This window comes from Helianthus annuus, chromosome 15, assembly GCF_002127325.2.
Source record: "Helianthus annuus cultivar XRQ/B chromosome 15, HanXRQr2.0-SUNRISE, whole genome shotgun sequence".
Taxonomy (NCBI): domain Eukaryota; kingdom Viridiplantae; phylum Streptophyta; class Magnoliopsida; order Asterales; family Asteraceae; genus Helianthus; species Helianthus annuus.
The window spans coordinates 102604633-102617423 of NC_035447.2; the positions used below are offsets into that span (position 1 = coordinate 102604633).

At 38.2% G+C, this 12791-nt stretch overlaps 1 protein-coding gene across 1 annotated transcript; it reads right to left on the minus strand.

Annotated features, from left to right (window-relative positions):
- Positions 1 to 261: 261 nt before the first annotated feature.
- LOC110885803 (AT-hook motif nuclear-localized protein 28) lies at positions 262 to 1626 on the minus strand. Its single transcript, XM_022133514.2, has one exon. The coding sequence runs from the start codon at positions 1424 to 1426 to the stop codon at positions 482 to 484; it is 945 nt and encodes a 314-aa protein (XP_021989206.1). The 5' UTR covers positions 1427 to 1626; the 3' UTR covers positions 262 to 481.
- Between the last annotated feature and the right edge of the window lie 11165 nt (positions 1627 to 12791).

The window sequence follows — 12791 nt, forward strand, 5'->3', positions numbered from 1 at the left end:
ATGACTTGCATTTGTAGTGCATTAGCACAAAATACTATCAATAACATGTATTTTTTCCCCACAAAATATATGCATTCTATTCCATATATGATAAAATAGTACATGGTTAACTCGTTCTCACAATCAACACAATCCTATACATAACTATGTTAATTATAATTAGTAAAAAGATTATAAAAAGTAGATTATTATTCTGAAACATAACTTGATTGGTAAAGCTAATAAAGTAAGAAACTTTGCTCAGAACAAACTAAGATCAGAAGCAACTCAAAAACCCTAATGAGAACATGAAACCGTTTGTTCTTGGTTAATAACTACATAGAAGTAGAGATGATCATTTAAATTCAACATTACAAGATCAAAAGCTACTAAAAATACCCTAACAAAAAAAAAACCAATAAAAAGTTCTAAAAAAAACATAACCTCTCAATTCTCATAACCATTTTTCACGAACCAATAATAACATGTTTTCAATTTTTACTCAATATGGTTGCCTTGCTGTAGGTGCCCAAATAACATCAGATGGAAGATGAGAGCTATACATCGACATCGAATCAGCCGCCGTTGTTGACGGCGGCTGCTGATGCCGACCCTCTCCTCCGCTAGCTGGAGCTCCCTCTCCAGCTGGTGGAGGAGACTGGTCGCTTGGAGCGAGGGACCCGCTCGCTCCGCCCGAGGTTTCATCTTCGGACGGCAGTCGATGATACATCGGGTTATTAAACGACGCAGCGATGATGTAAACTGTGCCGGCGGAGACGAGCGGGCCCGCCACCGCTCCACCGACTATTTGCCCTTGCGGGCCTGCTAACGAGATAGTAAACCCGTTAGCGAAAGCTGCCACTTGTGCAGAAAAACCCGAACCCGATGGGAAAACAGTGGCGGATATTGATAAGATATCAAACCGGCCGTGGAACGTGACGGTGCCGCCGGGGGTGGTGGTGGGTTGACGGAGTGACACGTTGGCAACGGTGCCGGAACCGGTTAACACACATAACCCAGTGTTACGTTTCCGGCAGTAGTTGTTAACCGCGTCTACGATATCGGTTCCTCCCGGTAGTTCAAGAACGTATGGGGACATAGCCGGGTCGGGTTCTCGGGTTATGATAACCGGGGGTTTGGGTTTATTTTTTGATCCGGGTGGGCGGCCTCTGGGCCGCTTAACCGTTTCAATAGAGGCTCCATCGTTCGCGTCTTTTTTGACGCCAACGATGGGGCTGATCGCGTGGGAGGGGCTGCGGCTACGGCTGTCGGCTTCCTCCGACGTGTTGCTGAGCTGGAACTGGTGGGCAAAGTGTTGTGGTGGTGGTTGTGGTTGTTGTGGTGGTTGGTGGTGGTGGTGGGGGTGGAATTTGGAGAACATGTTGGTGGTGGGATGGGGGTGAGTGGTATTATTATTGTTATCGTCACGGTGATATTCACCTTTCATGGTTTTATTTATTTTAAGGGAGTGTTATTATTTTAGGAATATATGGTGTTTATAAGTGAGGTGAGGGGGGGTTTAGTGTGTGTGGGTGGTGTGTGAGAGAGAAGGATCTAGAGAGAGAGAGAGGTGGAGGAAAGGGTGGCGGTGGGTGAGCTTGGAATTCAAGTAAAGATTGCGCCGCTGGTTGAAAGGTAAAGTGGGCCCACAAGTGTGTGTGTGAAAGAGAGAAAGAAAGATAACAAAGGTAGGATATTTATGAATTATGAATCATGATTTATGATATTTGAAACCAAATTTAGAAGGTAGATTTAGTAGGCGAATAAAGTAGTGGTGGAGCGGTTGGGGAAAGAGTTGTTGTTTTTGTGACTTAGGTTCGACTCTCATTCTCTCTATTATTTTCTGTGGCATCCAGGTGAAGGGCGAATACGGGTGGTGTTGGTTCGTCTTGGATGTGAGGCGAGGTTTTACCGATTATTCCACTATCGCGCCTTCGGACGGGTGGATGTCGGGTTTTCGCGCATCTGGGAGAGACAAAGGGCTGCGGCGGTCGAGTAATCGACCTTGGCCACAGCGCTCGGTATCACAGTGGTTGACACGTCGTTCCTTGTCGTTCATAAAAACGAAGATAGATTTAGTTAAATAAGTAAGGTTTGTAAAGTTAATTACATAATTATGATGATTGGTTTTCTTTAGATTGTTAAGTGACACTCATCATAGGTCTTTTTAAATAAAATTAACTTCATGTATGTGTGATTAAACTCGTTTGATCCTTTCAACTATGTATACATTGGTTGAGTAGCTTAGTCAGGATCAGTGTTATGTAATACTGGAAAAAAAAACTATAATTTCTCTTCTTGTATGAATCGTGTAATCAATAATTCAATATAACGTCTTCAACTCGTATATGATTGGATTTCCGATTATTGATTAACTTCGTTGACACACCAACTTGGTGACTTATTAGCTTATTGACTTTTTAAAAAGTTAAACGATGTTTGGCATGAAATTATTATGTGATGGGAAAAATAAATAAATCTCTCCATTGTGACTTATTAACTTTAGTCATAAATTGTTTTGAAAAGTTAAGCCAAACATGGCCTTAATTTATTATTCTGAGTTTAGAACCAATTGGCAGATAAATCACTTAAGATAAGATTAGCTAAAATTTGAATAGATTATTTTAATAGTTCGTTATTTGGTTTTTTGTATTTTTTTTCTTTTTGGTTAATTTTGACTAAGCAATCCGATAGAATAAAATTTCTTGTACATTCAAGGAATGAAACATAGGTGTACAATAACACACGAAGATAATTTATAATTTATTTCAAACGCCATACCTGTCCCAACAATCACTCAACAACTGCTTTCTTTTCCAATTCCATAACTTGCATATTGGCATTTACCATCTTTTCGAGTAAAGAAAATTCGGAAATATAGATATAATCATAAAGATAAGGACCAAGTAGATATATCACTTTGCCATAAAATTGTATGATTAGACATTGATGGATAATATATAGCTGTGATAAATTATTAAATTATTCTAGTAAAACACCAAAAAATAAAAAAAAAAACTAAATAAGAGTAATACATATATTATGTTGGGCTAATTTTCATTGACACCTAATCTACACATGTTAAACCGATCTGATATTCACTATGAGAACTGAACCCTCGTCTCTTTAGATGGAGGGGGCACTTATACCGCTAGGGCAAACAAAAACACTATGTTGAACTATTAGCATAAAAAGATTTGTTAAGTTAATGAATATATTGTGTTTAAAATACTCAAGTTAAAATAAATAAGAATTTGATTCATAGAACTTAATAAAATAAAATATAGCTTCTAAAACTTTGTAACTAATTTACTAATGAGAAAGAAATTATAAATACGTAAATAACGGACATTATAACACTATATATTATTTTTGTAACATTAGTTGATTTGTACTTTATGCTTTAGGTGTATTTTTGGTTTTCTAGTATTGTTTATTTGTTGGTCATTGAAGGGTTTTTTTTTTTTTTTTTTTTGTATTTTCATATGTATTGTGTTTGTACTTTTTCCTTCCTGCCACGTGTGGTTTATTTACATATTATTTTGTAACATAAGTATGCTACTAGGAATTGTTCATCTTGCTTAAATGATGCTTTATGCTTTAGTTGTTTATATGGTTAGTCTAGGTGATTGTAAATTGATATTTACATAATATAAATTTACTAACAAGTTGGGGTTTTTTTTAAATGATGTTTCACTTTAAACCCAAAACTACTTGATTTTATAGTTTTAACCCAAAAATTTTTAGTTTTTCCAATTTAACCTCACAATCTTTTTACTTTCAACTTTGATCCACTATGTTTTTCATATTTTGCAAAATTTTTCATTTTACGTGTAGATCTAAATTTTGCGACTTAACACGGCACAATATGTGTGTGTGGTTCAACGATTTTACGTTTTGTTATACGTTTCGTTCTAAATTTTGCGAGTTAACATGGGGTAACGCATGTATGTGATTCAGTGTGTTTACGTCGTCTATTTTTTTTCCCGTTTAATAAGTTCGTCACAACGCGCGAGTCCTAAATCGAGTTAGTTATTATTTTCTATGTTTTATATGTCGGACTAATTTTTCCACGTTAAGACGCTGCAACTTCAATGTTGGTGGTCCTTGGCTATAGTGTGGCATTGGTGCTATTTGTCACGGTTTTACGCCCTCACCGCAACGCGGGGAGCTTAATACGGTAGATTATTTATATGGATACAAGTCATGTAACGTGGTAATTATGATACCATTAATTGTATTGAGCTTATTTTGTGAATTACTTATTTGTATAAGATAGTAATACAGACTTAATCGACAAAAACATCTTTAACGCATTGTAAATGTGAATCTGATCAACAACATGTCAATTTCGTTGGCCGCAGCGCAACGCGCGCGAGTGAATTTTCTAGTTTAAAATGAATTATTAAAACTTAAAACACATATATTAAAAACTGATGACTTGTAATAACCTGGTTTTCCTTATAAAATAACTACAAGTAATAATATAATTTATAAACTGACAAGGTCAACTACGGTTGACCCATGTAAAGCCAACCATTCTCGGGCTACACTTGGCCACTTGAATGTCGACCCTCCACTATGTAATAGGAGAATGAACTAAGAGTTCATCATACGTTTGTAATCTTTGTACATTGAACTTGGCCTTCCCCTGGTTGTCAGATACAAACAATAATTAAGAGGCGCATGCGGGTCCAAGACTCGGGTTAAGCTTGCTCCTGCAAGTTGGCCATGGAAGAGTGCCGCAACCCATGCGAGTTCCCATGGGGTTGAAGTGTTGGTTCTTGAACCTGTGGATCAATCTGGATTGAGAGGCTATTTGTGGGTGAAACACAAAATTTAGGCTAGTGGGTGAAATTAGGAATGCCCTCTCCCTTATGCCATGCGTAGTGGGGGTTATACAGGCGTTATATTGGGCTATAACCCTCCATGACGCTGGGAATACCGACAACAGGCATTATGGGGGGGGGGGGGGGTTATAATTCAAGCTGTGATATATAAACCGCATTGGTTTCTCTCTCTCACACACACATACATACATACGGGTAAATTACTTTTTGAGTCCCTGTGTTTTCTAGATTTTAACTAGTGGAGTCTAAAAGCAAAAAGTTTAACGACCTGAGTCCCCATAAGCATTTTCTTTAACCATTGGAGTCCAAATTTCTAACACTGTTAGAATTATTTTGTTAAAATTTGTTAAATGACCAAATTACCCCTACCTAATATCTCTTTATCTTCCTTATCTTTCTCTCTCTCGTATCAAACTATCCCCACCGCACCGCACCACCATCACCACTGCACCACCACCATCCGCACCATAGTCACCACCACCATCAACCCCACATACCTCTTATTTCGATCATACAATCGAATAATCTCAGAAACACTAGCAGATCTCTGAAGCTACAAACAAAACAACTTCACAAAAAAAGCCCATAAATTATTCAAACCAAAACCAAATCATTAATTTAAAACCTTGGATGAACCCGGACTCTTTTCTCTGAAAAAATCCTCAACCGTCTTCGGATGATTACAATCTGCAAACAACAAAATCAATTATCCCATATTGCAAATAAAAATCATCACAGATTACTCTATGATGTTCACCGGAATTCAACGAAATAGAACACTCAAACAAATTCGTAAGCTCTTCTCCCCCAAATATCTGCTTCTCCACAATCATTTCCACCATTGACACCCTGAAATCTTCATACAGATTGCTTGATTTCTTCGCTACCACAATACTATCTTTAACCAACTTCCCATTATTCTTCTCAGACTTCCGGTATGCTCTGTTTTTATGAAAAGAACCCGATGATCTTCATCGTCACTGCTACGCCAATCGTAGTAGTAGTTATGTGTTGTTGATGAGAACATTCGCTTTTTTTGGGTTTCCGGTGAGGGGGTTTCTTTTTGGTGGTTTTATTTGGCCGGATCTTCAATACCCAGCACCGACAGCCGTCGTCTTCAATACCCAGCACCGGATCTGCAATTCCCATCCCGACAATCGACGTCGTCTGGATTTGCAATACCCAGCCACCGTCTTCAATATCCAGCACCGGATTTGCAATACCCAGCCGCCGACTTGAGTTGGAGAGGGTGGTGGATGTGTTGTGGGGACTGGGGAGGATGGTGATGGTGCGGTGGTGGTAAGATGGTCTGGGAGTGAGAGAGAGAAGAGAGAGAGAGAGTGTGTGTGTGTGTGTGTGTGCAAGTAGGTGGTATTATATATATAATTTAATTTTATATAATATTAAAACAGTGCATTAAAGACTTGTTCCTTATACTCTTGTGCATACAAGACTTGTACTTTTTGTGTAAATGACCAAATTACCCTTGTAGTTAACAAAATTGGTGGATGGAGTTAGAAATTTGGACACAAATGGTTAAAGAAAATGCTTATGGGGACTCGGGTCATTAAACTTTTTGCTTTTGGACTTAACTAGTTAAAACCCATAAAACACACAGACTCGAAAATTAATTTACCCCATACATACATACATACATATATATATTTATATATATAGGGTGAGGTTCTAGAGTGAACACTAGTGTATTTGTGAACTGAGTGAACAAATCATGGCCATTGATTTACACACGTGTATGGCTAGGATTCATCAGCAAATCGTAAAATACACTAGTGTATTTCATCATCAAATCCTGGCCATTGATTTACACACGTGTATGGCCAGGATTAGTTCGCTCAGTTCGCAAATACACTAGTGTTCACTCTTGAACCTAATCCTATATATATATAATTGAAGGGGTTATTACATAACTAACCACTACACACTCAAGTTACATAACCCTCCTTTTATACACATTTGCCACTTGTCACATAACCCCCCCCCCCCACCACCACCACCACCCAAGTTATGAGGGGTTATCCCTCACACATGGTCTTAGGGTTTATTAGGGAGTATGTGTACTTAGTTAGTTATGATGAGTCAGCAGGTTAGTTAGGCAGATTAGTTAGATAGTTGATGATTGTCATTGTGTGTGTGTGTGTGTGTATGAGGGTCTGATGTATGTAAACCTAACCTTTCATAACAGTGATGGAATGAATTTGAACTTGATCTGTTTCATGGTATCAGAGCCACATCGGCTCATACCTTCGATCAATAACTTTCCGAGGAACAGTTATCTTTCCGACAGCATCTCCAATTCTTGATTCTCCTGATTTTTTATCTTCTTTTCATCTCCAAGTATCATTTTTCTTCTTATGTTCTTCATGATTCCCTCTGATTCATCTTCTGTTCTGAGTTTGTCGAAGATTCCGGTGAACAGTAAAAATTTTCTGGTGAAACTTATCTTCTACAATACATTGAAGCATCTCTTCAATGGCTTCTTATGTGCGCAAAATGCAACATATAAATTACATCGATAGAGGCATAAAACCAACCCTTTTTAGCACTAATGTTGGAAAAAGTGCGTTTTTTCTTCCTTTTGAATTTACAGGACTAAACGATCTTAAAAGAACAAAAGGAGCAAATAAGCAGCCAAAACCAACATAAATACAAGAAGAAGGAATAACGTGACATGCCCGACCCCTCGGCAGCATCCCCAAAGCAAAAACAAGATAACAGAATATGACCACGGGGCCGTGCCCAGCCAGGCATGTGGCGTGGTCAGGCCCTGCACAATAAGACAAACTCTGCAGAAGCTTCTACGCCCACCACGGGGCCGTGCCCAGCTCTCCACGGGGCGTGGTCAACTCTTGGATTTGTAGAATCTTGATAGTACAACGAAGAGTTGACCACGGGGCCGTGCCCAGAAGGCACGGGGTCGTGTGGGGCCCTCTGCTGACAGATGCAATAAATGAAGGAAGAGAAGAAGGATGGCCACGTGCCGTGCCCAGTGGACACGGGGCCATGGCCGATGTCACACCCCGACCACGTAAAACAACAAAACGTGGCGGAAACGTCGGGGAGTGTTGTAACAGAATCATTGTTTCACAACCATGGAATAAATAATTTTGTTTTATTGAATAAATGAACTCATTGTTTTAATACAATCAAATAAGTACAACTATTATCTTTCAAGTTTTAAAGTCGCTAAGGCAGAGTCCATCCTAAGTGTAGCATATATCATCAATCATCATAGAGCAGTACCTGAAACATGTGTAAAAATAGGTACGTCAGCATAAAAATGCCTGTGAGATACATAGGTTTTATTGATTTAGGATTCATGACTTATAAGGTTAAGGAAAAATGTTTAAGAAAAAGTAGTCATGATCCTTGAAAAAGGTTTTCTTTTATAAATCATTTATAAGAAATCAGATGATATAAAATAATATACATAGGAAATTAAATAAGTAAGTAGAATAAGTTTATATAAAAATATATTGTTCGAAAAACAATATTTTGATAAAAAGGTTTATAGTATATATAAAAATATACTTTGATTTAAGAAAGTCGAATAAATAATATATTAGAATATATTTCAGTTCCAAAACCGTTAACCCAAGTGTACTAAATAACGCCACGGTATGTAATGCGATGAAAACACTTATATATAAGAAGTACCAGCGGCGTATCTACCATGTTTTCATCACATTACACCTGTCCCGTTATCTAAACACTAACCAAAAACCAGTCATTAAGTAAATAGTATATTAACCATACTTTAGTTGGTAAAATAAATAAGTTTTCAGTAGTATATCAAAAGTATACTTTGGATTTATAAATAACATATTAAACTATGTTTTGGTTTGAAAATAACATATTAAAACTATGCTTTGGATTATGAAGATAACATATCAAACTATGTTTTAATGATTAACAAAATATATGTTGGTTTTTGTACAATATCCCATATGAGAGCATATCAAACTATACTTTTGGGAGTATAACTTAATATACAAAAATAATGTGATTTAAGAATTCATTCAGACCTAGTGTATCAAAATACACCTTTGAGACTATAGAAATACCACAAAGGCAATCCCTATTTGGATGGAGCAACAAATTGGTTTCAGACATTCCATGACAACAAGAATGGGGTGTCAAATCCTATAGCGCTATATCATACTACCAACCGGTCTGGTGAACAAAAAATAAGTACTATTCCAACAATTAATTTTATAATCTTTGGAAAAATCAGTGTTTAAACCATAGATAGTCATTTAGTTTGTCAAAAGATAAGTACTAACATGTATAATCAATTATACTTTGAAATCATGAAAATAACAGATAGGTACACATGCTTTACCCCAAAACAGTTGAAAACAATAAAAGAGGGGACTGTGTACTCACTTGAGAGTGCTTAGAAGTCTTGAACAACTACCAAGCAAGCTAGAGGGAGCACGGAATCAAACGGCACCTAATATTGATAACTACATAAATAAACCGGACATAAATCGGGAGATCGGATAGTATGAGGTCTCTTGAACCAAATGAGTGTGGGAACTCATATGATATGGTCTAACAAGGCCTACATACTAAAATAAAACCTATCCTAAGTGCTTTCGACCCATGATGATCCATTAAGGTAGCTTACGCTACTTTAACGCGTCGCGCGCGCAATGCGCGTTTGACGTGATGTCGTGGTCACGCAAATTTAATCCCAAGAACAACTATGTAGATAGTGGCAAGTGGGTATCGAACACAGGGAGTTTGTGGAAAATGTGTTATTTAGAAGTGTATCTAAGTTAACTAAAACTAAACTAATTGCAAGAAAAAATATAAAATTCAAGAGTTGGTTTGATTTGATTGGTTTTAAAAACTAAGATTAATTAACTAATTTGCAAAATGAAAATTTGGATTGTAAACAATTGAGAGACAAATGACTATCTTGAGTTTCCGGTTTGGTTCGACATTTGTGTTAACATTTAACTAGAAAGAACTACATAGACATAGTTCATGTATAATCAATTGCAGTGATGAAAGGGGACTAAGTACTCAGATTCCTAGAACGTGAGGTTGTCACCCGATGATCAATCAACCCTTACCCAAACCTAACTATACCCATGATATCTCGATTGCCAACGGCACCAAGAACGTATGGTTTCTAATTAGTTCAATATAAGAATTAACAAGTTACTAACAATCAATCATACACCATAACAATCAACTCAAATAAAAAGCAATTGTTATTCTAGAAATATGAAATGAAAACACATAGTCTTACTCAAACCTTCAACACAAGATAATCACCAAGTATTTAGCCACTCATGGCTTTAACTAACATCATACCAAAATAGAAAGGAAATATTGTTTACAAAACTTCACCAACAAGAACTCGATCAAGATTTAGTGAAAGGATAATTCCAAGATAATTAGATATCCAAAAGATGATCTTTTAGAGCTCCCAAGTTCCCCTTTTATGCTCCTCCCACGTTTTTCCAGCTTTGTAACCGAAAATCCCATGATAAGCACCATCAAAATCCATCAAAATGGCATTAAATGCCATAGGTTACATTTTTGGGTCAGTCGGAGCCGTAAGCTACGGCCCCCAGCCGTAGCTTATGGCAGTCAGCGATGTGCACAAGTCAACTAGGAGCCGTAAGCTACGGCTCCCAGCCGTAGCTTACGGCTGGCAGTGAATCTTTACGCCAAGTTGCTCCTGTCTTACGGCGGAGCATTGTTGAAGCTTTTGGAGCCGTAACCTACGGCTGGGAGCCGTAGGTTACGGGGCTGAGTGTGAAATTTTCTTCTTTTCTCCATCAACCCTTGCGTTCTTCAACACTTTGATTCCCCAACTTCTAGCGTCCATTCGTGCCTCCTAAAACCCACCTTTTGAGCACTTTAATCACCTGCATAACTCAACACAAAGTGGTCATCTAATTCAAGCAATTAACCGAATAAAGTGTAGAATATGCGTTGTATTAAACCTTTTAAGGGTTGTCCTATGGACCACCCGTCACATCCCCACACTTACCCGTTGCTTGTCCCAAGCAACCACTTCAAAAACTATTTTTAACCATAAGCGACCAATTGTGCGAACCAAACTAAAGTGCCATCCTTTTACTAACTTTTTATCATACCATAAAACACACCCCTCACAAAAACTCTCGGTGACAATAAGTTATGCTAAACCACTCAATGCGTATATGTGTGTGTGTGCGACAATAAGCTTGTATGAGAATCAAGTTTACTCCTAACAAATATTTAACATGCTTATGAATCAAGGGAACTTACAGTTATAACGGGGCTAGGTGCAAGGGTAGGAAAGGGAATATATATGTAGTAGCGAAGGACCTAACCCGGTCTTTTATTACACAATGAAACACACAATAAACATGACACAACTTCTATATACAAGACAACTCAACATCACTTTTTTTTTCTTTTTCATTGCTTTTTTTTTCTCTTTTTTTTATTTTTTTTTTATATTCAACATAACACCATAACATATCTACACACTACTAAAACAACTACTAACACTATAAGACCGGGTTAAGTCGGGTAAATTTTTGGGAAACTAGCTAAGGGGTAACAAATGATCGGCTTTTAGGCACAAAATGGGCAACTAAATGTCCAAACCCCCGCCCCTCTCGCAACCATGCTCATATATATAATTAATGAGGTCCAACCCCCCAAATCCCACACTCGCACTCACCTAGACGATGCATCCTAAAAGTCCCCTATCATCTTCAAAAACATGCCAACTCTAGGACTTAACAAGCATTCACACACAAGTTCTATTTACACACTACACACACCGCCACTCAAGCAAATAATTAACTCTCATATGTGGTTCAATTCTCACCAAGAAAAAGCTAAGAACAGGTGTCGGTGTGTTAAATGGTACAATATCAAGTTTTCAAATTTTTACACTTTTCGCTTGGATTTGCAAAAAAAATTTTGAATTTCTCAAAAATTTCCCCCATCCCCACACTTGGGATACATTGTCCCAATGTATGGTTTTGAGGGAACGATCGCTTTATCCAAAAACACCAACATTTGCTTATACTCTCAAACCCCAAGTTTTTTTTTTTTTAGAGATTATAAAAGACACCACCAACTCTCACAACCCAAGAACATATTAACACAAACACCACCCAACCTCCCAACCGCAACATAAACATAAACACATAGACATATATACAAAAATGTACAAAGGAGCAAAATACAACCTGGCTAGTAGTACTTCGGCTGTGGAGGCCCAAAGATGGATGTCATCATATCCGTCCACTCACCAAAGCCAAATGCTCCACCGCTACTACTGCTTCCTTGATCACTGCTTGGATTTGCTTGTTGATAACTCATAGCATGCGGATCCACCCACTGAGAATGGTGCAATGGCGGGGTGGGGTATGACACACTACCATCATATGGTGGCAATGTGGTGTAGTCCACAATGGGTGGATCTCCTACAACTGGCTGCCCTGCATGCCATTGGTCATACATGCGTCTTTGACGATCATCCAAGTAACGGTTGTTTGTTTCTTCTTCACGGTCATATCTATGAGCACGGTTCCATTGCTCATTTCTATCGTAACTTCTTTTGATAGCCCTTTCCACACTAGCACCCATGAATGTTTGTTGATCAAAGAGCATCTGGTTTGGTTCACTCCAATCACCAAAAGTGGGTGGCCGCCTTTGTTGAATGATTTGACCCATATCCCCCGAATGGGCCCAGTACGGGTCGTAAGCCTGTTGTGCATAATCAAATGCACTACCCACATAACCAGATTGTACGCCAGCTCCTTGAACCCCCGCTTGACCGGTAACCCTCACCTGAGCATCTACCATGAATGTATCTTCACGATAATCATCATCTCCACTTATTTCATCATCCGCTGATTCGGGTTCCTCTTCCTCTCCCGATCGTAACGGTCTCGCATCCACTTTCAATGCTCTCCACCTTCT